The sequence below is a fragment of the Nuphar pumila genome, chromosome 14 (assembly GCF_984573655.1).
Source record: "Nuphar pumila chromosome 14, dmNupPumi1.hap1.1, whole genome shotgun sequence".
In the NCBI taxonomy this organism is placed as follows: domain Eukaryota; kingdom Viridiplantae; phylum Streptophyta; class Magnoliopsida; order Nymphaeales; family Nymphaeaceae; genus Nuphar; species Nuphar pumila.
This window is the reverse complement of record NC_143262.1, coordinates 4194750-4222691: the sequence shown is the minus strand read 5'-3', so window position 1 is coordinate 4222691 and position 27942 is coordinate 4194750. Positions and strand designations below refer to the sequence as shown.

The 27942-nt window shown below is 41.7% G+C and overlaps 2 protein-coding genes across 2 annotated transcripts; both read left to right on the top strand.

Annotated features, from left to right (window-relative positions):
• Window positions 1–743: 743 nt before the first annotated feature.
• AGG3 (guanine nucleotide-binding protein subunit gamma) lies at window positions 744–9035 on the top strand. The gene is made up of 6 exons (XM_089988047.1): window positions 744–1630; window positions 1909–1961; window positions 2046–2090; window positions 2182–2229; window positions 8322–8704; window positions 8902–9035. Exons 1-6 carry the CDS (start codon window positions 1475–1477, stop codon window positions 9033–9035), a joined length of 819 nt encoding a protein of 272 aa, XP_089844173.1. The 5' UTR covers window positions 744–1474.
• Window positions 9036–25039: 16004 nt separating this feature from the next.
• LOC149816124 (Subtilase family protein) lies at window positions 25040–27685 on the top strand. Its single transcript, XM_089986771.1, has one exon. The coding sequence runs from the start codon at window positions 25099–25101 to the stop codon at window positions 27391–27393; it is 2295 nt and encodes a 764-aa protein (XP_089842897.1). The 5' UTR covers window positions 25040–25098; the 3' UTR covers window positions 27394–27685.
• The last annotated feature ends 257 nt before the right edge of the window (window positions 27686–27942 follow it).

The following is a 27942-nucleotide window of genomic DNA, read 5'->3' as shown; positions in this document are numbered from 1 at the left end:
AGCATTCAAATATCTGAACCCAACTTCGATTATTAGTCATATAAGCAGGTCTCGGTCAACCCGGTTGACAGCCCTATATATATATATATATATATATATATATATGTATATATATATATGGTTAGGTGCCTAATGCTTTTTGTGCCTACCCTGTGTTTACCGAGCTTGGATAGGGCTTGTTCTTCAGGAAGTAGATCAGGTCATGCTGAACATGAGCGCTTTTCTCTTGCTAATATCGTGGTTGTCTGTTTGCATTTGGGATGAATGCCACCTAGTTTTGTTGACTTTGTAGCTTTTTAAAATACAAATTGGATGGCAACGATGTTGGCATGAGCAAAAACGCTAATGTTCTTCATGACCTGATCTGCTTCTCCATCAAAATTATGACAGATGATCAATCTGCTACAAAATCACTTGTATCATGTTTTTTGAGAAAATTAATTTTTTATGCATCGAATATTTTTTAAGATTGTAAGCTGTTGATTTTTTGAATCTTATAAAATCTTAACTTGATGTTGGAATCAAAGGATCCAAACGTATTATAACAAAATCATGCATGTAGATCACATATTTCTTTTATTGTCAGATTTTTTAAAAAGTAGAAACAATCTTTTCAAAATTAGGTAAGCACAAAAAAAGGCTTAAGGCACCAATCAATCACTTTTATATATATATATATTGCAAGAAGCTGCGGGTCGGGTGATTTTCATCTGGGTACGGAAGCTTAACCCAACTCCTTTTGTTTTTTTTTTTTGTTTTTTCCATCCTCCCGACTCCCGAGTGATGGTTGAAAACAGTGTAGGGAAAGAGGGAACAGCCACATTTAAACCTCACGTGAGCTCCCTACACCACCCTCCTCTCTCTTCACACTTTCCCCCAAGTCTGCACCTTACTCGCTCGAGTGCGTGTTTTTTTTTTTTCACACCAGAAACCCAAAAAACAAAAGATAGAGATAAGAAAAAGACACACTCGCGAGTTTTCACTGTACGGAGGCGCGATTTTAAAAAGGAGAGAATCAGTTCTGCTCTTCCGTTTGTGCTTTTAAAGTAGTGAGCAATGTGATCGCTGGAGAAACTGAGAAAACTGTTTATTAGTTTTTGGGTTTTTGGGTTTTTTTTTTTCTCTTTCTTTCATTTTAAAGGAGGGGGCATCGGCATCGGTTTGCTGTCCAGCAGGAACGGTCAGGCCTGCGGCTACTGCTACTGCTGCTGCAGACCTGTGTGCCTTTTGCAGTAATCATCCCACGCCCTCCTCCCTGCCTTCCACTTTCCTCCTTTCCCTTCCACTTTCCTCCTGCTTGCTATTTTCTTCTGTCATTACCACAGTTGCGATCTTCTTTGCTTTCTCTCGGTGTTGCGTCTTTCATTATCCTTTTCTTTCCCCCATTTTCTTCGGCTTCTCTGGTTGATTCGGTTAGGGGTTGCTTGTTTTGCTTCTCCTTTTTTGTGGATGAGAGGGAGAGGGAGTTGGGGAGATGGTGGTCTCCGAAGTCGCCTCGTCGCAGTCCTCCACCTCCCCTTCACTGCAGCTACCCTGCCCCAGGACTCCCCCATCCTACCCCGACTTGTACGGAAAGTACAGGCTGCAGAAGCAGGTTCAGATCCTGAATCGTGAGATCGGTTTCCTTGAGGTTGATCCCTTCTTCTTCTTCTTCTCTCTTTCATTTTCTGCATTTTATGTTTTTTTTTAATTCTCTCTGTTCATATGTGGTGGTGATCAGTTGGAAACTTTTCTCTTTTTTGTTTTTGTGACAATTTTTGGGAGTATTGGTTTTGGTTATCGATCAACTGGTCGCTGAATCTTTTGGTTTTTGTTGTTGTTGTTACGACTTTCTTATCAGATTTGGTGTTTTTTTGTTTTTTTATAATCTCTGGTTTTAAGTTGTGAAAAGGGTTTCCGTTTGTATAGGAGGAGCTGTCGTCGCTTGATGGCCTTCCACCTGCTTCTCGATTCTGCAAAGAGTATGTATTTTTTTTCGATTTTCATGTGTTATCTTAGCTTCTGGTGACTTTTCTGGGTTGAGCTAACTGATTGGTCTTTTGCAGGGTTGATGATTTTGTGCGGGAGAACCCGGATCCATTGGTACCAATGTATGAATCTTTTGTCCCTTTGGAAACCTTTGTGATTGTGAATGAGCTTGTTCCTGTTTGGGTTTTGATGGGTTTTTTTGGGATTTTTTAGCAGAAAGAGGAAGATCCGGAGATCACGTCGGATTTGGCGGATTTTACGGTAGCCTCTCGACCGCCTTATTTACTATAGCTCTGGAATTTTACTACGGGATTTCATACGTTTGATGATTGAGTGCTTTGATTTTCACTTCCCTATCATGTTGTTGATACTCGTCGCTTAGTTTTGTATCACAGGAATCTGATACTTAGCCTTACATGTTTGTCGCTTTCATTTTTTCCCTCTTTTGCCATGGGAGTTGGCCGTACTGTTATCGAATGATACATTTCCTGCATTGCATGCCATGATAATTGGTATGCCAGATTTACGTTCTTATCCGGATGTATGGTATAAGCTAGAATATGCCATGTTGGAGCGTTGTTCAGTAGGTTTTCCTGCTCTTTGTGTGTAAGTTGGTGCATTCGACCAAACAGAACTGCACCGTGGATCAACATTGTCATTCCGAGCAATACATACTGAAATGTAGATTTTGACCCTTGTTTCAAGATTTTTGGCTTGAGGCGGGGATGCTAGGATATCAACTCTGAAAATAACGTAGATGGTCTTCAGTGGACCCTCTGGCAGAATACTACCAACTATAAGGATCTGCACTTTTCCATTTCTGTGGTTTTGTTCCTTTTTGTTTGTTGAGTCTCAGCAATAGTCTTTCTCGATCGTTCTTTGTGAATTGGCACTCAAGGATTTGTGGTGATTGTGAAGCAAGTACCTGGTGAGGGAAATGGCTATTCTCAACACTGATTATGAGAACGATAAAGCGTTGCCATTTGTAGTAGGTTGAGTGACTTTTAGCATCCTTATGTGCACTCGTTGCTCTTTTTCGTTTGATGATCCTTAACAAATACAGAAGAGGGAGTAAATTCGACAGAAGAATTTGTATCATCAATAAGTTTAGATATAGAAACGATACTCTTTTTAATATTGGGAGCAAAAAGAACATTGGACAGGTTAAGAGAAGTATTAGACAAAGGAATTTGTGTACTTTCAACATGAGAAATGTGATGATGTGTTTCATCTTCGGTGACTATACTACCTTTTCCGAAATAATGAGATAAATTCGAGAGCTTACCAGCATTTCTTGTGACATAGGTGGCCTCTCCAGAATCCAAATACCGTTCTCCTTGCTCATTTTGCTTAATACTCATTTGTGATAAAGCTGCAAGCAAAAGTTGTTGCATATTTTCAGAAGATCTTTGTCCATCAGATTATCTTTTGTTTCTTGATTTATTATTCTTTTCTTTGTTTTGAGGATTAAACCAACAATCAGCTTTTTCACATGTCCTTTCTTATTACACTGAAAACATGTAGGCACTCTTTTCTGATCTGAAAAATCTTGACGTGCTTGGTGTAGGAAGAATACCACAACCTCCTTGACCAAAGCGACTTCGACCTCTACCACTTTGAAGACTGTTACTTTCATGCCCAAAACCATGAGATATATCTGATTCCAAGACATTATGTGTATCTGCATGTTCACTACCTTCCGTCAAGTGTTTTATGCTCATTTCATACTGAAGAAGTTTAGCTTGAATATTCTTAAGGCTTGGTAACACTGGTAGAACCACTTAAAGAAGTGGAGAGAACATGATAGTCTGGACCCCGTTCATTGAGAGTTTGTTGTACTTTTTCTTTGTCAGAGACAGCGCTTCCAACAATAGGAAGTTGATCTGTAACTGATTTCACCTTGTTTAAAAATTCTATGACTGACATTGAGCCTTTTTTAAGGGTTTGAAACTCCCTTTTTAGAAATAAAACCCTTGCCTCTAAAATCTGAGAATAGGCTTGCGCAAGTCTGTTCCATAATTGACCAGTAGTACAATCATCCGGTATAGATATCAATACTTCCTAAGATAGAGTGAAAGTAGTATATGCAACTAATGCATGATCGTGCTTCATTCATCCAATGAATTCATGATTTGAAATAAAGTTAAAGGAAGCATCTCCTTTATCATCCTTTGATTCTCGATGAATGAATTGTGGTGGGACTGAAATTGATCAATCAAACAAATCTTGGCTCCTTATAAAAGGAACAATTTGTCTCTTCTAGGTCAGAAAATTAGAATGATTAAGCTTTTCAGAAATAAGCTGACTCAAAAAATTCGATGAGAGGCCAACATAGGTAGAGGAATCCATTAAAAATAGATGAAAAGCTAAAGAAGAGGATAAAAGGAAGAATAGAATAAAAATTCAGCCTAGAGCAAATATACAGCAACAAAATAAATTAGGCAAAATGCAGGAAATAAGACATAATATAAAATGTGCCATTTTTTTAAAATAATGGCACTATTCCAGACTCAGTCCGATTCTTGCACCAGACCTGTTAATCACAATAGGAGGCTGTCAATATGTATATGCTGGCTGGAAATATGCAAAATAATGGAGAAATATCGAAACCAAAATATTAAGATTTACGACAATCAATCAAGATTCCAGAAAATGAAATCTGGACAAACATCGAGAACAGAATTTTTTTACATTGGTATATATTAGAACCAAAAATATTCAGACTAAGATAATAGAAGCAAAACAATCACTATTTGACGTCAAATATATTTCACGCTTTTTTTTAGAGTTTGACATCGAAAATTGAAAAACACGAAAATGGATTTATAAAACCAAAGAAGAATCAGCTGTCAGTAAAAAACAAAAAACAACTGATAGTAGAAAAAAAGAGGAGAAGCAAGAAAGATTAGAAGAGAAAAGAAGAAAGGGGAAGATTCGGACCGGAAGAAACCAAGATTTACCGAAGTCCCGCTCTGATACCATGTAAGAAAATACCACAGTTTGCATTCAGCTGAAGGAGGAGAGAGAGGGAGATGCTAAAAAACGGCAGCCAGTTTGGAGATGGCATGCCCTAATCCTTTATTATGGATCAAATAATACAATAGGTTTAAAATACATGCAAATAACAGAAATGCCATTACATAAAGAAATTTGTCTAAGAATGATAAGACACACGAAGATCCGATGACGTCAAAACACATTTTATCAACACACCCACTACGTTAACACCTATTTTTGTGTTCTAGTATAGAAAAATAATACATATATAAACTCTAATTTCTTTATATAACTATGTGAACCAAGCCTAATCGGATTTTTCGAGCCTAACCAAGGTGGATTACTTGTTCAAGCTCGACTTGTTTACGTGTACCGACCTAAACCTTTGTTCAAGCTCGGATCATTTATTTTTCGAACAAGCTCGAGCTGAGCTTAAACTGGTCGAACCTGAGCTAGCTCGGCTCGTTGTGCATCCCTAATGGTGGGTGTTGCTTTTTGTTGCAGTAGTATGTAATCGTAAAAACTGTATAGTGTAGGTAAGGTTGCGGGGACAAGGCACAAGGAAATTTCCAAAAGATGGGTATTATATGTCATTATCATCATCGTGAAGCCTTATTCATCCACTTAAGAGTCTTGTTTCTCAGTTCCTTGTCCAGATATAAATCCTTGATCATCTTACAAATTTTCATATTACTTCTCACTGCCTCCTTCCAAGTCTTTAATGGTCTTCCTCTTTTCCTAATTCCAAGAATCCAAAGTCCTTTTACGTGAGTTAATCTAACTTTAAACCCTTTATATTGACATTACCAGCAGTCAACTTATTGAAATGACTGAAACATCCTCGAAAGCAGATTTTTTTGAAATCTTAAGTACTTTTCAAGGCTTCCATGTTTCTAATTATTGAGCTAGCTGATGGTAATGTTGTAGGTCCAACACCTATGAAATTAGGTAGTTTTCCACTTCTTCAACATCTTCCTGTTTGAAAAAACCAGATAATATCGCATTTAACACTGGTTTACTTGCTTCTCTGTCACAATGTGAACTTCCAGCAAACTGTGAACTGTCAGTAGATCTTGTAGACAGCATTTTTGCTGCTTTTGTTGTTAATCTGTCAGACTGTCACACATATACTCTTGTTGACTCCCGATCCATATCCTTTATATGTTAGTCATATTTGAAACTACATAAAAACACTTGTATCCCTGTATCTGCAGCGGTATCCATGTGACAGCTGTCTGACAACTTTTTGGAAACTCAAAATGGGTAATAACATGAGCAAGTGTAGAACTCCATTAGAGATGACTAACTTGATTGTCTTGATAATTTGGCCTTGTGTGATGATGGCTTAAATGGATTGATGCCCTCAACTATAGGAAGGCTTCAGAGGTTGCAAGCATTCTCTGTCACACGGGTATGGGTACGACATGGCAATTTCAAAAAATGAGGATATGGAGACAACTATATATATATATATATATATATATATATATATATATATATATATATATAGAGAGAGAGAGAGAGAGAGAGAGAGAGAGAGTAAGGGTCTGGATCATATGTGGATCCATATTAAAAATTAAAAGAAAAAAAAGTTTGTAAGTGTAATTTTTGAAAAATAGGGGGAGGGGGAATGAAAATTTTATTATAAAAGGGGAATCTTGGAACCCCCTTCCATAGTGACAAGAGTTAAAAATGGCAAAATATCGGCAGTCAAAAACTTGCGAGAATTTGATTTTTTAATCTTGCATTTTTTTGACAAAATCTCGGCTATAAAAAATAAAGTAAAAATATAAAAAATCATTTTAAAAGAAAATCTAAGTAAAAATATTTAGAAATAAAAATGGCATGGTTTTTTCAGATAAATAGACGTTAAAAATGTAAATATCACGTTTAAATCATGATATTTATGTTTTGACAAAAAAATTGCGATATTTTGAATATATTGCAAGAAATTACCTTTTAAAACGTTCAAGTAATTTCTCGCGATATTATCATGAGATTTTAATAAATCTCACGATATTTGTCATTGTACCCTCTTCCCCATCGAACGAGAAGATGAAAGACCAAGAAGAAGGGACCAACTGAGGACCCCAGCCCCTCTCTCTCTCTCTCTCCACAAAAGAGAACAAGGAGGACCCAGCCCCACCGCCTCTCTCTCTCTCTCGGGCAGATTGGAAGAAGAAGAAGAACCGGGCCCGGTATGCTCTCTCTCACTCCTCTTCGACTTCTTCCTCTTCCTCCCTCGTTTTCTTATTCCTTCTCCTTTCTTTTTTTCTTCCTTCTCCTCCTCTTCCTTTTTCTTCTTCTTCCTCTTCCTCTTTCATCTTCTTCTTCCTTTTCCTTTCTTTTTTTTTCCCTTCTTCTCCTCTTCCTTTTTCTTCTTCTTATTGTTCTTCCTCCCTACCTTTCACCGACATCAAACAAAAAGAATGGTTTGGGTCAGGGTTGGACCCGACCCGATCTGAACCAGCACGTACCCATGCATTGTCCGGTACCCATACCCGTGTGTGTCTATGTGACATAGCAAGCATTGGATTTTGTGTGGCCATTTTCTTTTGATTCAACACCAAGGGGAACTCATGAATGTTTTCCTTTAAAGTGAATAAGGTAGTCATGCTAACCATGCAATTTTGATTGTGATTAGTTGGTTGGAAGCATCCTATCTGCCAAATAGAATGGGAGAACTGTAACGGTACAATGCACTGATGTAGACGAATGCCTTACTAGATTTATGTTCCCCAATAGACTAATGCTATAAAAATGCTAAGCTTTCCATTTAGACTCAAATAACTGAAGTGATTGATGATTGCCAGTAGCTGTTGTATAATTCAAATTCCTGTTTGATACTAAGATACAACTGAGGCAATGATTGGAATTGTTACTCTTGAGATTGCCTATTTTCTTCTGCCAATCTTTGGATCTTTTCTTACTTTATATCAGGGAATCCCTGTCAATGCTAATTGTGCACAGTTTCATATTGTTGCTTCTCTTATATGTGCGGAAGTTCTGCCTAGATTCTAGTTTCAAAATTTTTTCCATAATAGACTACGACCTTCAAAAGACAAGTACTTTGTTTGCACATGTATTGTTCCAGAACTTTCTAAACATGTTTTTCATGGTTTAACAATAGATAGGTTGTTTTCATTATTATTTATATGCATATGAACTTTTTTATGGATGTACGGGGACAATGTTGTTGACCAAGCCAAAATACATGAGGTTATTTCCTTATATCTTGTTTTAATTCTTTTGCTTCTTTCTGTATCATGGTTTTTTTGCTTCATTCTAATTGTTGTCTGGTCATGAAAATGGAAGCTTGCCTGTTCATCTCTTAATTATATTTTGTGGTTTTGCAGTGTGTTTTTCTGTTGCAATTTATCATGCTTCCGCAGCGGCAGAAACTGTTCAATCCGAGTGCCAAAAGCTTGCTGTTCTTGCCATCTAACCAAGTGCTGGAGGTGGTGTTGTGCGGCATTTTGCTGCACCTGCAAACCGTGTTGTGTGCTGCCAACTCTTTCTTGCCTTGATTGCACTTGCTCTTCGCCTGAGTGCACTTGCACTTTGCCCGATTGCTCTTGCTGTATCCCGGATTGTTGTTGTTTACCAGACTGTTCTTGCTGTAAGCTGCCAAGTCTTTCTTGCCCCCATTGCAGTTGCTGTTTACCAGACTGCTCTTGCTGCATCCCCAACTGCAGTTGCTGTACATGTTCTTGTCCAAAATGCCCTACAGTATCATGTCGTTGGTCAAATTGTACTAATATTTGCTGTATCCCTAATTGGTTATGCTGGAAATAAAACAGCCCTTTTCTGTTTTGCCTCCTGTATCTCTAAAGCTTCTCCATTCTCGTAATCCTGAAAATAAAGTTGCTTCGCGGCATCTGCTAGATTCTAATTTGAGTCTGGTAAGTGTTAATCTGTGAGCTTTCTCCATTAAAGATTTACCTAATTCCCTTGTTTCCTTTGTTTGGGAGAAAAACGACAATTTTTTGAACGCACTGAAGGCTTGGGAATTTGGTTCACAGCAGTTACTGTTCTCACTGAATCGTGCAAGCCAGCAACCAAGTCTTTAGGCCCAGGTAATCTCGATTTCCCTCTTTAGTTTGATATTGGAGGAATCTAAAGAGGCTTCCGGGATGAAGTTCAGATCAAGAGAAAGATGAGTTGAATATTTTAGAACGTGCCTCTAACTTTCCTCAAAGCCTAACTGATGATTCCACTTTTCACCCGTCATGGACTTGTTTGAAAAGTGGGCTGTTTCCTGCATTACAAATTGGTTCAGATCAAGAAAGATGAGTTGGTGAGTTTTTGAAAACATATCCTCCAACTTTCTCCAAACCTTGCAGTTGGTCTTAAGATGATTCCACTTCTCACCCATCATGATGTCTTGTTTGAAAAGTGAGTTGTTTCCTGCATTACAAATTTGGTCAAGTCCAGATAAAAAAAAATATGAGGTGGTGAGTTTTTTAAAACATATCCTCCTATTTTCTCCAAAGCCTAGCAGTTGGTCTTAAGATGATCCCAACTTTCACCCATTATGGACTTGTTTGGAAAATGAGTTGTTTCCTGCATAACAAATTGGTGAACTGAAGCTCCAGGAAAAGGATTGTTCAAATCAGCCATTGTGGCAAGTTCTCATGAATGTTAAGCTGCTTCTGATAACTCACCAAATCTTAAGTTTCTGATAACTCATGTTCTTTTGTTTTAGTCCTCTTTTTCATGCTCTTTTGCTGGCTTTAACATCATGGAGAACTTGAATCATAGGTACTAGAAGCTTCTTAAAACTGGTGTACTTGCCTTCCAAGAATGTTTTGGAGGCATGGCGCGGAACTGCATAATCCTTTTATGCTTCCAAACTTTATTCAACTTCTGAACAAAGGGAAACAAACATTTTTAATTCATTAAATGTCTTTCTCATGTTAAAAGAACTGTATTTTTTTGGATTTTATGTTTTTTATTATAAAATATGCATGCATAATGAATATTTCTGACAAAATTACTTAAAATTCATTTTAAGCAATGAACACAGGGTTTAGCTACGCTCTTATGTCATTTCCCACTTGGCTAATTGTTGTTTGCTACTCGTTTCCCTTGTTCTACTCGTTTTTCTTGTGCTTCTTGCTCCCTTCTTTCTCTGATAACTGTTACTCGACACTTTCATTTTACTTGGTTGGAAATTTTTTTGTCACCTAAATTATTATTTTCAGAATTAGATTGGCAAATGAATCTGCATGTCACAATCAACATTGAGCTTATATCGCCCATGACCTTTGGTTCTACATCCTGCAACTCGAGAATCCTTGGTTTAATTTTTTTTTTCTTTTTTTTTGGTGTAAGTGGTATGGTTAGAAATTAAAACAGTCCTGAGATCAAATTTTGAGCTGTAAAGGCTTACATTCATGTAGCCATTAAGTGTCCCTTTCAAGAGATAAAAGTGGGTATCAACAAAATCATTGATGAAGCTTAACATTGCCTGACGAGTTCAGTCTCTCTCTCTCTCTCTCTGATCAAAAAAGTTTTTGTTCTTGGATATGCAGGTCGAATAAGATAGCTGGATGGCTAGGTCGCATTATTATAACCAAGGGTTCATGGAATTGAATATCGCAGGGGTTATCTCCCAGATCTATATAAAAAAAAACTTGGTTATTTTTTTGCTAATGGGGTTTGTTGTGTGTTTCTTTTACTGGGAAGGTCTCTCGGTTTAGTCCCTTTGGCAACTCATGACTAGAAGCGGTTCCGTTCAAGATCCAAATTGACCTACATAAGACTTCCTTTCTCTCTTTATCTTTTTCCTCTTATTGAGTCGGATGTAACTGCATTTCTATGTATCTTTTTCACCTGAGCCAAGTTGATCCAAGTTTAGGTATGTGTTCAAAACATTGACCCATTTAAGTTTTAGGAATGCTGGGTTTAGGCAGGCTCTCGATCCAGTACTTAATGAACATAATACATATTTTCTACCTTCTATTCTATATAATGTATACAATTACTATATTTTTTTGATAGGCAGTTGGGAGATTGGGAAATAGCCTCCGTGGGATTTGAACTCGAGACCTGGGGTTATGAAAACAAGACTTTACCATCCAGCGAATCGCTTTTGACCCTATTGTCATATTCAATAAGAAATTATATAATATATGGAAGCAAAAGTGGTTAATCCTAACGCATGACATAAAATTAGGGCTGGACAATGGGTGGGATGCGTTTGCTTGGCCCGTTTAGTGGACAGGCTTGACCAGGCTGTTGACAGGCCAGGCCTCGTCAAGCCCGACATGGTATATATATATTCGCTAGACTCGTGGGTAAGGAACCCCCTAATTGGAACTCATAGTTGGAGATTATTTTGACCAAATCTATCCTCACGGATGTGTTCAACACGGCCAAAATAGTGGGAATAGACTCTTGGATCATATTTTTTTTTTTACACGAAAAATATAATTTTTTTTGGATGAAGATTTTGATACATTGTAGGCTATTGATTTTTCAACCGTTGCAAAATCTTACATAGAATAATATGATCCAAATACTGATTTCTAATAACCCAAACATGTATATCACATTTGGAGAGTTAACATGTGAAAAACATTAAAAAATAAAAAATATTGAGTTTTTTTGCTAGGGGTTCCTTACCCATGAGTGTAGCCAATATTATCCTCTACACACACATACACATATATAATGAAAGAAAGTCGATACACACCGATTGCAAAGACACACCACAAGGCTTAAGGTTTTAACGTGGTTCAGCTAGTCAGACCTACATCCATGATTATCTCTCTCTCCAATTTCATGAGATGAGAAGTTTCTTTTATTATTGGCACATGTACAAGAGTTTGTTATACAATTGGACTCCTCAATGTTTTGGAATTCTTTTGGTTTTAAATCACTCAACCAATATTGTCACATAGGATCTCAGGAGGAGAGGCCAGAGGTACACGGAGTTCATTCAATAAATAGGTGAGAGACTGAACTTCAACTGCAGTATTTGCAAGAGCCCTATATTCAACTTCAGTGCTGGATCGAGCCACTATATTTTGTTTTCGAATAGACCAAGACACAAGAGACTTGCACAAAAACACAACATAACCACCAGTGGATTTTTAGTCATCAATGTTGCATGTCCAATATGCATCTGTATATGCATATGTAGCAATCGCTAATGACTAAGATAAGGTAATCATAAGACCAAGATGCAAAGTTTGCTTGACATAGAGCAAGATACGCCTGATTGACATCCAATGACTAACCATAGGAGCATGCATAAATTGGCAAACCATATTGACTGATAAGTTCAAATCAGATCTTGTGAGGGTGAGGTACTATAATGCTCCAACCATATGCCGATATGGAGTATGATTAGAAAGAAGTTCCTCATCTTCTGAGATGGTCTACCACCAATGCTCATGTTTGAAGGCTTAAGTAAAATTGGACGGTTCTCGATATTGTTCAAACTCAGTAATCAAAATTGTAGGAATAAGATAACGGGTGGCAAAAAACAACTTTGAGTTTAGGACCCCGTCTCAAAATGAGTAACCATAGGGTGAGACCTAGGAGGAGAAGATGGTGTAGGCACAAGGGTGTTGAGAGAAGCCTCATGAGGTGTGGACGGTGGAGAGGGAGGGGTGGCGGTAGGGCTAGATATTGTAGGAGATGACTCAGGTGTAGGAGACAATGTGGTCAGGACCAAGTCAACATGGAAGGAGATAGGGGCGAGGAAGGATATAAGAATTGACTGGGATGAATTGGTGGGAGGTGAGAGGGTAGGTTGAGATTTATATGGGAACACATTTTCATAAAAAACAACATTTTTACTAATCAGTTACTTTATCACTAGAGCTGTCAAAACAGATATACCCTTTATGTTGACCGTTGTAGCCTAAAAGGATATATTTATTACTACAAAATTGAAACTTGTGAGCATTATAAGGTCTCATACATGGATAGTAGGCACACCTAATTTTTTTAAAATTTTGTAGTCAGGGACTTTTTTTTTACAAAATTTAAAATGGGGACTTCATTTTAAGAACATGTGTGGGCATTCTATTAATTAAATACACAACAATAATAAAAGCATAATCCCAGAACTTGTAGGGCAGACCAGATTAGGCTAACATGGTGAACTCAGTTTCTATAATGTTTATGTTTCCGTTTGACACACCTATTTTGTTCATAGGCATGTGGGCAAGTAAACATATGGGATATACCAAGCAAAACTAGATATGTATTCACCACCCCAGTAGTCACTTTGTAGTGACTTAATACATCTACCTAACTTATTTTTCACAAGTTTAAAAAAAAAAATTTAAAACACTGAAAGAACCTCAGATTTATACTTAATGACAAAAATTCATGTGAATCTAGAAAATGCATCCACAAAATTAACATAATAATAATGTCCATGCATAGTTGGGACAGAAACAAGAGTAGGTTCCCAAATATCCGACAAAATCAAATCTAAAGATCTATCTGCTTTGTGAGTTGATGCCTCAAAGGGTAGAGAATGACTCTTACCATGTTGGCATGACACATATATTATTCTGGAGTTTATGAAAAAATGACAAACCATGTTTACTAATAACATGTCTAATTGTTTTAAATGATGGGTGTCCCAAATGCCCATGCCATTGATCAACAGAGGCCTTCTCACCAACACAAGCTGTAGCATGATGAACCTGAATGGGCTTTGTCACTTTTATTCAGACTCACTTTGTATAGACCATTGTCACTTGTTTCTTCCAGGATGACTTTCCCTGTTTTGCATGCCATCACAATACATTGGTCAGGGAAAATTTCAAAACCATATCATTCTCTTGGAAAAACTTTTGAACGGAGAATAAGTTTCATGAAATAGTTGTTAGTTTGTTACATATAGTATATCAATCATATGAAAATTATAACTAGAAGAACTAAAAATAGAATTTCCAACACCGTGAATTCTCAAACCTGTGCCATAACCGATTTTTACAAAGTCTCTCTCTTGATATTTAGATTGTGTAGAAACATTGTTAAAGTCTCAAGTAACATGATGTGTACCTCCTGAATTCGGTTACCATCCCCCCATCATCAATCTGAGGAATATTTGCAGTACTGTAGAATTCAGGTGCTCCTGATGTGTCTTTGTTAAATCGATACACCTTGCACTGAAGGGTATCGTAACCTTTCTTTTGACATGCTTGACAGGTGTTATAACAATGGGCTGCTATATGACCCTGGTTTCCAAGGGCATGACAGATGACACCACTAGCCGTGTTACCCATTCCCTCCTGAATGAAATTTTGGTTTCCATTGTTCTGGTTTTGGAATCAACCATTGTTTCTTTCTCTATTTGAAAACCGGTTCTGGCTACCTCTTCGATTTTCAAAATATTGATTCCCACTGATTTTGGCTGGGTTGCTTGAGTGCAATGTTGGCTATAGAGTTCTTTAAGATTCGATCTATCCAGATGTTGAAATTGTGATTCTTGAATCAGCAACATGTTGAATAGAGACTCAAGTTAGTGTGATAGGAGTCTCTCGAGTATTCAATGAGGTTCTGACATATTCATTCATAGGAAGCTCAACAAGTATACTTATTACGAGATCATCATCATCAATAGGCTTGGAGGATATGATAACGACTTGGGCTTTATTGAAATACTCAGTGATGGTGTCTAAACCCTTGCTCAAATTGTGAAGTAAAGATTTCAATTATTGTATTCGGGCTCATGTGTGAACCGCATACATGTTTTTCAGTGATGACCATACACTGAATGAAGTTTTCAGGCCAATGACCTGCCTGTGTACCTTGTTCGTCAAAGAGGATGGGATCCAACTAAGAAGAAGTTGGTTCATCCTTTGTCATTCTAAGTGTTCCGGACCGTCATGTTTTTCACCTTTTTGCTCTGATGTGTATACCTCTTTGGCACTCTAGAGTGCCCCACAAGGCCTAACGGCCTAAGTACCCCGTGTATTCGGACCCTCTCTTTCCCTCTTGATGTACTTTGCTTTCAAGTATCTATAAAGAAGCTTTTTGCATCTCTCTCTCTCTTGTGCTTGTGCATACGCGTACTCTTGCTTCCGCTCGTGCGCGTGTGTTGTGTGTTGCTTGTGCGTTTAAAAGGCCTGCCTTCGGTGTGTGATTGCCCGAAGCTACGTCACGGGGGCCTTCGCTTCCCAGCCCGTGACAAGTTGGTACCAGAGCCTTGTCGACATTGGGAGTTACAATGGCGCCGAAGAAGATTGCCATGACTCCTTCAAGCAGTGTGGTTCTTGCTGAAAAGGACTTCATGGCCGATGATCGGGTGTCAGTCATCTCGCGCGATGTGGCGGAGCTGACTGGGTCAGTGACCAAAATGGAGAAGTTGGTTAATGGAACTTGTGTTGCTTTAAGAGATCTCAATGCAGAGATCAAGACAGCAGTAGAGGGAGTGGAAGACTCGGTGGAAAGTCTTGCCACTAAACTTAACTACTCGGTGGAGGACTTTTCCACCAGATTTGATAATTTGTTGGGTCGGTTCAACATCATGGCTGCTGAATTGGATGTTGTTCGACGAAAGAATGAACAGTTAGAGTGGCAGTTGAGAACTGCCCCGGCTATCGATGTTGCGACATATGTGGAGAGACCACGTTACAGGTTACCTGAGCCCGCAAAGTATAAAGGCACGCGGGACTCAAAGGATCTTGAGAATTTTATCTACGAGATGGACCAATTTCTAGAAGCTGCGAGGATAGAAGAGGACGCAGATAGGCTGCGCACCGCAACAATGTACTTTGCGGAGGAAGCGACCCTTTGGTGGAGACGTCGCTTAGGTGATGTTCGACGGAGATTGGTTGCTATAACCTCATGGGAAGACCTCCAGAAGGAAATGCGAGACTACTTTCTACCTAAAAATCAAGAGAAAATGGCCCGCAAAAGGTTATTGGCATTGAAACAGACAGGGTCAGTACATGACTACGTCAAGGCATTCTCTTCGATAATGTTGGAAGTGGAGAGAATGGATGATGAGGATCGGTTGTTTTACTTTGGCAACGGGTTGCAAGGATGGGCAAACCAAGAACTTATCCGGCATGACCCCGCAACACTAGCTGAGGCGCTTGCGGTTGCAGAGAAACTTGCCGAGCTAGATAGGAATGACCCTGCATTTCAAGGCAGACAGCAGGGAAATGATCGCAACAACCGAAGGGACAATCGGAGAAATGACCAAGGACAAAATGTTGGTCGGGGAAATCAGCAGAATCATGGCCGTCAAGATGGCCAAAATAATAATCAGAATTGGAATAACTTCCAAGGCGGTAATTATCGTCGCCGCGACTGTCGCATCTGCCATGGGGATCATTGACAGGATACATGTCCCAATAGAAACCGCGGTCAAGGGAATGGAGATAACCGCGCACCCCGAGTTGCGAATGCTGTTCAGGGTGAGGAAGAGGATCAACTTGCAGAAGCGCCAACAGTTGGCGCAATGCAGATGATGAATGTCGTAAAGGTCGCAACCAGTGTGGAACCGATGGTATGCAAAGAATTGATGTATTTGAAACTTTTGCTCAACGGAAGACTTACCAAGGCATTGGTAGACACGGGTGCCACGCACAATTTCATCTCGCGTGAAGAAGCAGAACGGTTGGGATTACAGTGGAAACAAAAAGAGAGCTGCATGAAAGCGGTTAATTCAGAGGCTAAAGCCATCTATGGCGTTGCTCGGGATGTACCAGTGCGGATCCACAACTGGTCAGGAAGGATCGCACTATCAGTCGCACCCATGGATGATTTTAAAGTCATCCTCGGGATGAAATTCTTGAGAAGCAACAAGGCAATGCCGATGCCCCACCACAACGTTGTCAGCTTTGAGAGTGAGAGTCATCTCTGCATGGTTACTGCGATGACAGAAAAGCCTTGTGAGCGTTTGGTGTCTGCGCTCCAGTTGAAGAGAGGCATGAAAAGTGGTGACGAGACTTTTCTTGTCACAATCCGGGCTACAGATGAGGTAGAAAAAGTCGCGGATGTCCCAGAGGCCTTAGCGCCAGTATTAAATGAGTTCGGTGATGTTATGCCCGCCGAGATGCCGAAGAAGCTACCTCCGAGGCGCGAGGTAGATCATCAGATTGAATTAATACCGGGTGCACGGCCACCCGCAATGGCTCCTTATCGCATGGCAATTCCTGAGCAGCAGGAATTACACAGACAATTGGATGATATGCTCGAAGCAGGAATCATCCAACCATCCAAAGCTCCTTTTGGAGCGCCCGTGCTCTTTCAAGCAAAGCACGATGGGTCGAAGCGGTTGTGCGTCGACTATAGGGCACTGAACAAAATGACGGTGAAGAACAAGTACCCGCTTCCTTTGATCGCAGACTTGTTTGATCAACTTGGAAAGGCGAAGGTCTTCTCTAAGTTAGATTTGAGATCGGGCTACTGGCAAGTGAGAGTTGCAGAAGAGGATGAGGCAAAGACTACTTGTGTAACGCGATATGGGGCATTCGAATTCCTTGTCATGCCCTTTGGCTTGACGAATGCGCCTGCTACCTTTTCGACCCTAATGAATAAGATCTTCTACCCGCACCTCGACAAGTTTGTCGTCGTCTATTTGGACGACATAGTGGTGTATAGCGACTCGATGGAGCAGCATGTTCAGCACCTTCAGATTGTGTTTCAGACTTTGAAGGACCACGAATTGTATGTCAAGCGAGAGAAGTGCCTATTCGATCAAAAGGAAGTCCATTTTTTGGGGCATATTGTTGGAGGAGGCACTCTCAAAATGGACCACAAGAAGATTGAAGCTATTCAAGCATGGGAGCCGCCCTCTAAGGTTCCTGAGTTGCGTTGTTTCTTGGGGCTTGCAAATTATTACCGATGCTTCATCAAGGGATACTCGCAGATTGCAGTTGCACTCACAGATCTGTTGAAGAAAGATAGACCATGACTATGGTCTGATGCCTGCCAGAAGGCTTTTGATGGGTTAAAACATGCCTTGACAAGGGAGCCAGTGCTGAAGTTGCCTGACTGTCGGCAACCCTTTGAAGTGCAGACCGATGCGTCTGACTTTGCTATTGGTGGGGTGTTGCTCCAAGAAGGACATCCCATCGCATTTGAAAGCAGAAAGTTGAACGATGCTGAACGTTGATACACGGTGCACGAGTGTGAGATGTTGGCGGTCGTGCATTGTCTCCGCACATGGAGACACTATCTCTTGGGATCACAATTCGTTGTGCGCACTGACAATGTTGCGACAAGCTACTTCCAAACTCAGAAGAAGCTGAGTCCAAGGCAAGCACGTTGGCAGGATTTCTTGGCAGAATTCGATATGGTCCTTGAGTACAAGCTAGGCAGGACCAATGTTGTGGCCGACGCCTTGAGTCGAAAGGCGGAACTTGCAGCTTTGCTCGCTTGGGAGGGCAGTGTGAGCCAACCGACGAGCGATCTCCTTGAACAAGTGCGAGAAGCTTCGAAAAGTGACCCAATGGCTCAACAATTGATTGCATTGGTAAAGGAAGGAAAGACGCGGAGATTCTGGTTAAAGGATGGTTTGCTTCGCGCTGCGGGCGATCGTCTATATATTCCGCGACAAGATACCTTGAGGAGGCGCTTGATGCAGGAGTGCCATGATACTACTTGGGCAGGTCACCCAGGACAACAGAGGACCTTGGCATTGTTGGAACGTGCATTTTACTGGCCGCAGATGCACGATGACGTAGATGCCTATGTGCGGACTTGCTTGATTTGCCAACAAGACAAGCCCATCAATCAGAGACCCGGTGGACTACTGGAGCCTCTACCTGTGCCGAGTCGCCCGTGGGAGTGCATAACCATGGACTTCATTGTAAGCTTGCCGAAAGCACAAGGTTACAGTTCGATTTATGTGGTTGTGGATAGGTTCTCGAAGTATGCTATCTTCGTGCCTGCCCCGGCCACCTGCTCAGCCGCTGATACTGCAAAGTTATTCGTGCGGAACGTAATTAAGCATTGGGGAATTCCAGAGAGCATCGTCAGTGATCGTGATGCACGCTTCACTGGCAAGTTTTGGCGAGAAGTGTTTCGCTTAATGGGGACTAACTTGCATTTCAGCACAAGTTTCCACCCCCAAACCGATTGACAGACAGAGAGAATAAACGACATGCTGGAGGAATACCTGCGGCACTTTGTTAGTGCTAACCAAAGGGATTGGGTTGATTTACTTGATGCGGTTCAATTCTGCTACAACCTTCAAAAGAGTGAGTCATCCGGCCATAGTCCATTTGAAGTCGCAACAGGACAACAGCCGCAGACTCCACACTCCCTTGCTGCGCGAGGACGTGGAAAAGCACCTTATGCATACCAGTTTGTCAGGAACTGGCAAGATCAGACAGAGTTGGCGAAGGCATATCTAAACAAGGCAACCAAGCGCATGAAGAAATGGGCAGATGAGAAGCGTCGCCCAGCAGAATTTCGAGTTGGAGACAAAGTGTTGGCCAAGCTCTTTCCTGACCGCACAACTATCTTTCGGGGCCACCACCGAGGCCTTATTCGCAAGTATGATGGCCCCTTCACCATTATCAAACGTGTGAGAAACTTGGCGTACTGGCTGGACTTGCCAGCAAACTTTCAAGTGCACCCGGTATTCCATATATGCAACCTGAAGCCATTCCACGAAGATGAAGGAGATCCTCAACGGAGCATGCCTCAACGTGCTCCGTTTCCGCAGCGAGCTCCTTCAACAGTTAGTGTACCAGGCAGAGATCCAGATATCATCCTCAACCATTCCAACAACTATCTAGGGGAAGTCAAAAAGTACTTAGTGCAGTGGAAGGGATTGCCAGAATGTGAAGCCACCTGGGAGAAAGCCAGCAGCATGTTTCAGCATCGACAGCTTGTAGAAGGCTACCATGAACAATTGGCGTCGAGGACGGCGCCAACTTAGGCGGGGGAGCGTGTTCCGAACCGCCATGTTTTTCACCTTTTTGCTCTGATGTGTATACCTCTTTGGCACTCTAGAGTGCCCCACAAGGCCTTACGACCTAAGTACCCCGTGTATTCGGACCCTCTCTTCCCCTCTTGATGTACTTTGCTTTCAAGTATCTATAAAGAAGCTTTTTGCATCTCTCTCTCTCTCTTGTGCTTGTGCATACGCGTACTCTTGCTTCCGCTCGTGCGCGTGTGTTGTGCGCTTAAAAGGCCTGCCTTCGGTGTGTGATTGCCCGAAGCTACGTCACGGGGGCCTTCGCTTCCCAGCCCGTGACACTAAGAAACCTGGGTTTATAACATGATCCTTCCCTGGTTTAGTATGGAGAAATTCACTTGGGCATGGATTAGACCCGTTCACATAGCCCATGAGGTTATAACTTTTCAAAAATAAGATAATCTGGGATTTCCACAAAAGATAGTTGTCGGATGATAGTCTGACGGATAAGAAATATTGAAGATTAGTGGGTGCAGGAAGAATAGGGAAAGAACATGTCATATTGCTCGAGTCAATTGACATGTTGGTACTGCTGCCAGTTACGAAGATGAAATGCTCTCGGATCGTAGAACTGCAGCTCTGATACCATGAAAGAAAATCGACACACACAGATTGCAAAGACACACCACAGGGCTCAAGGTTTAATGTGGTTCAGCTGGTCATACCCATCTCCACGGTTCCAACTCTATCTATCTCTCTTCAATTTCATGAGATGAGAGGATCCTAATATTATTGGCATTTGTACAAGAGTTTGTTATACAATTTTACTCCTCAACATTTTGAAGTTCTTCTGGTTCTAAATCACTCAACTTCCCAATTGGATCACACTTTTGGATAAGCCTTCATGCTTCTTCTTGAATCTTCCTTCACTTTATCCTTATTGTGAATCCCATTTGGATCCTTAGCTTCTTTCACGTCAGCCATAGTGGGTCTCACTTGTGATGTGTCCACGGCTGAACTATCCTTAACACACATATTATATATATATATATATATATATATATATATATATATATATATATATATATATATATATATATATATATATATATATATATATATATATATATATATATAGCCTGTGGGTAGCCCATATCGAAATAAAAACATTAAAAACAGCAAAAATCTTGTTTTTCAAAAAACTCGCGAGAATTTGAATTTTTTTCATAAATCTTGCAATTTTTTGGCAATAAAAATAAATTAAAAAATATTTTTATAAGAAAATATTAATAAAAATTAGTTTAAAATAAAAATACACTGTTTTTCCATGATAAATAGCCGTTTAAAACGTAAATATCGCGTTTAAATCATGAGAGTTTATGTTTTTTCATAAATCTCATGATATTTGGAAAATCTCGCAAGAAATTGTTGTTTTAAACTTTCAGGCAATTTCTCACGATATTATTAAGAGATTTTCATAAATCTCACGATATTTGTTACTATGGTGCTTACACGTATTAAATAAAATATATATTATGTATAATATAATAAGCCCGATCCGATCAGGCCCATGGACCTAACTGGCGGGCCATGGTCCGGGGTTTTCCCAACGGGCCAACTGCCCACCTCAAAGGTATATAACCCTGTATATCCTAACAATTCAGGCCAATGCCTAAGTAACTTTTTGTTGTTTCATGATAGTGCGACCTAACCATCTAGTTATCTCATTTGGGCCTTTTTGTTATAATTTTTACTTAATTAACTATAACGATTATTATACAATAAAATGGTGATAAAACATATCCCCATGTATTTTTCCTCATAAATTAGCTCTCTCCTTTTATTTTTTGCCAAAAATTACTTTGGCCTCCTTTTTTTTTTTTTTGCAAGCCGGAGGTTAGGTGTTCTCCTACCAGAACAACGGCCGCCCCATGTGGCATAAGGATTCGATCCTGGGCCTTCAGCTTGACACAGGACCCCGCTTACCACATGGGATACCACCTAGGTGGTTACTTTGGCCTCGCTTGATCTTATCTTGATATTTTCTAAGCATGATAATTAAAATTGAATAATTGTTGTATGTAATGGTTGGAATCAGGCTAACCCCAGCTTGCCTTTCAAAAAAAAAAAAATGCTGTAAACTGATAATGCAGACCCTTAGGGTCGGACTTTGGTGTCCCTGCTTTTTTAGACAAAAAGACTATATCAGGGGGGCATTTTGTCTCTGTGTCCGCGTGTCGCAAACACAGGACAACATCGCTGCAAGAATCGCGGTATCTCCAGGCGGGTTCTGTCCGGTGTTTCAAACACCCCCTCAATTTGAGCACTCAAGTCAATTTTAAACCAATGTTGTCAGTATCGGTATCGTGCCTGTATCGTTTGGCCAACAATTCAGGTGAATAGGTAAATAGGCCGATACTGATACTCAAGTGAATCAGTCAAAAAATAATTAAAAAATATTACATGTCAATCAGAACATGACACATGTAAAAGCTATTAAAATAATAATATAGTGCACGGGTGTGTCCGTACCTTTCAAAGGTGGGCCACATAAGGCAGGGTGACAGTGGGGCCCTTAACCTGGAGTTTTCTTGGCTTTGGCAAGGGTTTCTCGTCATTAAAAAAAAAGAAACATAAAAACTCAAAATCAATTCTTCATAATCCATGCATTCCACCTCTCAAAAATAAAACTCTCTACAAAAAAATATTTATAGATGAAAGCGAAACCCTAATCTAATATGAATCCAATTTCTAATTATAAAACAAAAGCCAATTTTCATTATTTAATTTAAATTTAATAAAAATCTTAAAAAAAATAAATAGATTCAAATGGATCCTGGACCCAATCGAACATACTTTGCTCCTGCATAATTCTTTTCGAGTCAGAGAAGACACGTCCTCGAGTCGGTGTTGCTTGCGCTTAATTCTTCCCGTCACATTCAACTTTCAAAAAGTAATGAGTGGAATAAACTCTCTGACAATGCTGATCCACTACATATAGATAAGGTGGGACCGATGGTGGCAAGATCCACTTCTTAACACATGACCCCAATAGGAGAAGTATGTAGACTCTATTGTTAAAGGTCTGAAATGGATCCACACATGATATTTGGGTCAAGCAAAGAAAGTCCATTTGAAAATGCTTTTGGGTCTAACAAGGTTTAAGTGGATCCATATATTCTATAACTTGGTCAAAGTCTTTAGGTTTTAGAAATGGAAAATGTGAGCTTTGGATATGGGTATAGTGTCAGAGGTAGTTTGGGTTGAATAGGTCCATGAGGCTTTAACAAGGTATTAGGGCTCAACGGTCTATCGGTAACTGCACTGGGTCGCCCATGATCTCTTTGCGGCCATGGAATATATATGCAGAAACTGCTGCATAAAAAGAATCTTCATATCCTCAAGAGTTGACATCGTTTTCTTGAACCTTTCACGCCATGTATTTTCAAGCTGATCAAAATTGTTTTCAATTGGATCAAAACTAAGATTGAGTTTCTCCATCACATGATCAAGCTTCAAACTTTTCGTCATCTGAATGTCGAGATATCAGTTTATGCAAATCGGTTGCTTGATTCGCGAAAATGATGATATGATATATGCTTATGCTATATCTTAATCTATGCTAAACTACAAATTTATAGGAAATAAACATAAAAACTCAAAAAAAATAAATAAATCATAATCGATTCTAATTTCTACAATCAATATTTATAAATGAAATCAAGATTCTAATCTAATATGGATCCAATACCTAACTTTCAAACAAAAGCCACTCCAATATGTAATATTGAATTTAAATTTAATAAAAATCTTAAAAGAAATAAATAGATCCTAAACCCCATGGGTCATACTCCACTACTACATCAGAACCTCTGCTACCTACTATTTAATTTAATTTAATGTTACAAAGTCCATGCTTAAAAAAGATTGATAGTTTTTTGGGTAGGAGTTGCAGCACCATGGCATTACAACTCTTCCCACACGCAAATATATATATATATATATATATATATATATATATATATATATATATATATATATATATATATATATATATATATATATATATATATATATATTAATTGCACCACTATGTTTTATGTTGCACCGAAGATGAAGAACATGAAACAGGGATGAAGGTAGAAATAGAGGATAAAAATTTGAGATGGGGAAGGGGTAAAGACCTTGTAATACTTAAAAACCTAAATCCTATTCCGATTAATTAGTATTTCATTAAATCAAATTTAGTAATACTTAAAAACCAAATCTAATTGATTTGCTTTTCTTGTCTTGTGGCTGAAGCAGTAGGCTCCCTGATGGCTAAGAGTGTCAATGGGTTGGGTTTGACTCAGATTCTACTTGTACCAAACCCTATAAGATTAGGGTTTGGTGATAAATAAGAAAGTCCATTTAAAATCTGGTGAGGGTTAATTTGGTGATAAATAAGAAAGTACAATTAAAATCTGGTCAGACCCGAAGGGATGAATTAGTATATGGAGCCAGGTATGGTTTGTGAAATTTCATACTATTTCGGGTCTGACCCGAGATCTGATTAAGATAAGTGATTTTTCAATGTAAAAGATATAAAAAAAATGTTATTTTATAGGGTGTAGACCGGGTCTGGTTCAGGCAAATAAGACCCGGGTATGGTTTTTCTTATGGTATACCTTGTCAGATCCAGGTCCAACCCGTCACCTGCACCTCAAAGTCAGATCTGAGTTTGGATCCACCAGGGTAGAGGTCCGACCCGGGTATGATTTTACCCATGAACTAGGGTGTGAATGAAGGTCCAAAGTTCCTTTGGATATCAGGATGAAGGGCAAAATTTTGAGACGGAGCTAAAGTGAGAGCTTGTCCCCCACACCCGCCCTGGTCCACTGTCTCAACTTAAACTGGGACTTTTTTTTCTCTGTAAATGAAATTGTGTTTATTTAACTTCAACTTCGATTTTGGCATGGGTCCCATTAAGCCAGATTCAATACCAGATCCGAGGCATCCAAATGCACCCCACTCACTGAGCCCATAAATCCCCGTTCAGCAGCCCGGATCCGAATCCCTCCAGCGTTGTCTCTTTCCTACACGCCACCACGCACCAGAGGCAAACGAGCGCCCACCGTGGCATCCCACGGTTCACACGATCGGATCCATAGGTCACGGGGATTAAAAGAATATCCACCGTCCATCTAGTTTCCCCCACCTCTAATTGCCTCCCCCCTACAAGAGGGGTTGCCAATCGAAACTTTTCCTCCTCCTGCCCTGCGCAGGCGCCGTGAGAATCCGTGACGATGTCGCCGCCGTCCATCTTTCACCTCCTCGTCCTCCTGCTCCTCTTCTCTCCGTCGATCGATGGTCGGGCTGAAGAATCTCGGATGACGTTCATCGTCCACGTCTCCAAGGCACACATGCCGTCTATCTTCGCCACGCACCGTCACTGGTACAACGCCCTGCTCAGATCGGCCTCCGGCGGGCGCCCCTCGCGCATCCTCTACACCTACGACTACGCCACCCACGGCTTCTCGGCTCGGCTCGCTCCCTCCCAAGCCGATTCGCTACGGGGACTCGCCGGAGTACTCTCCGTCTTGCCGGAGAAAGTCCGTCGCCTCCACACGACGAGGACGCCGCGGTTCCTGTCCCTCGCCGATGGCAACGGCCTCTGGCCGGCAGCCAACTATGGAGACGACGTGATCATCGGAGTCCTGGATACTGGCATCTGGCCGGAGAGGCCGAGCTTCTCCGACGCCGGCCTCCCGCCTCCGCCCCCTCGATGGCGAGGGAAGTGTGACGCGGCTCCCGGCTTTTGCAACAACAAGATCATCGGCGCGAGATTCTACCATAGAGGATTTGTCGCTTCAGCGGGGAGGATGAACGAGACGGCCGATTCGTTGTCGCCCCGCGATACGGAGGGCCACGGGACGCACACGGCATCGACGGCCGCCGGATCGCCGGTCCCCCACGCCGGATTCTTCCGTTACGCGGTCGGAGATGCCAGGGGCATGGCTCCCATGGCCCGGATCGCCGCTTACAAGATCTGCTGGAGCCGAGGATGCTACGACTCGGATATACTCGCGGCGATGGACCGAGCCGTATCGGACGGGGTCGATATCATCTCGCTCTCCGTCGGCGCCACCGGCTTCTCGCCGGACTACGACTCGGACTCGATCGCGATCGGCGCGTTCGGGGCCGTCCGGAAAGGTATCATCGTCTCGTGCTCGGCCGGTAACTCGGGCCCGGGGCCGGAAACGGCGGTCAACATCGCGCCGTGGATCCTGACGGTCGGGGCGTCGACGATCGATAGGGACTTCCCGGCAGATGTCGTTCTCGGCGACGGCACCGTCTTTGGCGGGGTCTCCCTCTACAGCGGCGAGCCTCTCGGATCGGCGGAGCTCCCGTTGGTCTACTCGCCGGAAAGCTTCTCCAGCAGGTTGTGCCTCCCGGGAGGACTGGATCCTGCGAAAGTCGCCGGAAAGATCGTCCTCTGCGACCGCGGCTTCAACGCCCGGGTGGAGAAGGGGAGCGCCGTCAAGGATGTCAGCGGCGCTGCCATGATCCTGGCGAACACTGCCGAGAGTGGCGAGGAGCTCGTCGCCGACGCGCACCTCCTGCCGGCGACGATGGTCGGTCAGGTCGCCGGCGAGAAGATTCGGCTGTACGCCATCTCCGGCGCCTCTCCGAACGCAACGATCGTCTTCAGGGGCACGGTGACCGGGCTCGGCCTGGCCGCCCCCAATGTCGCGGCGTTCTCCTCCCGCGGGCCCCACATCATCTCGCCGGAGATTATCAAGCCGGACGTCGTGGCACCGGGAGTCAACATCCTGGCCGGGTGGACCGGATCCACCGGACCCACGGATCTGGATATCGACTCGCGCCGGGTCGATTTCAACATCATCTCCGGCACCTCCATGTCGTGCCCTCACGTCAGCGGCCTAGCCGGGCTGCTCAGGAAGGCTCACCCTGACTGGAGCCCAGCGGCTGTCAAGTCGGCGCTCATGACCACCGCTTACGTCCTAGACAACTCTGGTTCGCCCATCAAAGACCTGGCCTCCGGATCCGAGTCCACGCCGTTCACTCACGGATCTGGACATGTGGATCCGAACAAGGCTCTCAACCCCGGACTGGTATACGATGTCCGGATCTGCGACTACCTGGCATATCTTTGTGCCATCGGATACAGTCCGCAACAGATCGCAGTTATTGCCCAAGGCGAACTTGTTGATTGCTCCGCAGTCGGGTCTGCGAACCCGGGAAACCTCAATTACCCTTCTTTCTCCGTGGTCTTCGGTCCGAGTATAAACTCGATCCAATATAGCAGAGCAGTCACAAATGTCGGACCGAGTGATTCGGTCTATGAGGCTAGCATCTCCGGTCCGACCCAAGTGAAGATCAGTGTGTCTCCAAGTAGGCTTGTGTTTACGGCACAGAACCAGACCCTCACTTACTCGATCCAGTTTGAGAGGTTGGTTGGCTCGCAGGCGGAGTTCTCGTGGCCGACCTTTGGCTCGATCACATGGAGCGATGGCGTGCATAGTGTGAGGAGCCCCATAGCGTTCGTATGGCAAAAGCAGTGGGTGGCGTCGAGTTGATCGCACCAAAAGCTCTGAGCTCTTGTGCTCTCTGGTCCGGGTGTATATGCACATTAAAACCATCTTCATATCCCTTCTTATTCTCCTTGGTATATTTAGATCCATATGTGCATGCTAGTCTTATTAGTTGTTTCTGATAAAGTGTATTAAAGCATCTCTAGGGGAAAAGGGCATGCTCGTATTTGAATGTTTATATGCATTTCAGTTTCAATTTACCGTCAGAATGTGTAGTATGTAACCAGAGAAAGCGGTTTCAAATGCTGAACTCTATGCACTGAATGCAGCAAATTTCTGGGATTTTCAGTTGTTTTTTTGAAAGGCAAGCTGGGGTTTAGGCAGACCCCCTACACAGATTCATTAATGTGAAAAATAATACATTGAGATACAAGCCATCCCTAAAAGGCGACCAGTCTGGGGGTGATCCTTCCCGGATTTACATACCCCCCCATTGGCTAACTTGGCTAACTTGGCTAGGTATTTTGCACGGTGGTTTGAATTGGACTTTGATGTTAGTACATTAATTCTTAAGAATCTATACAAAAAGGAAGG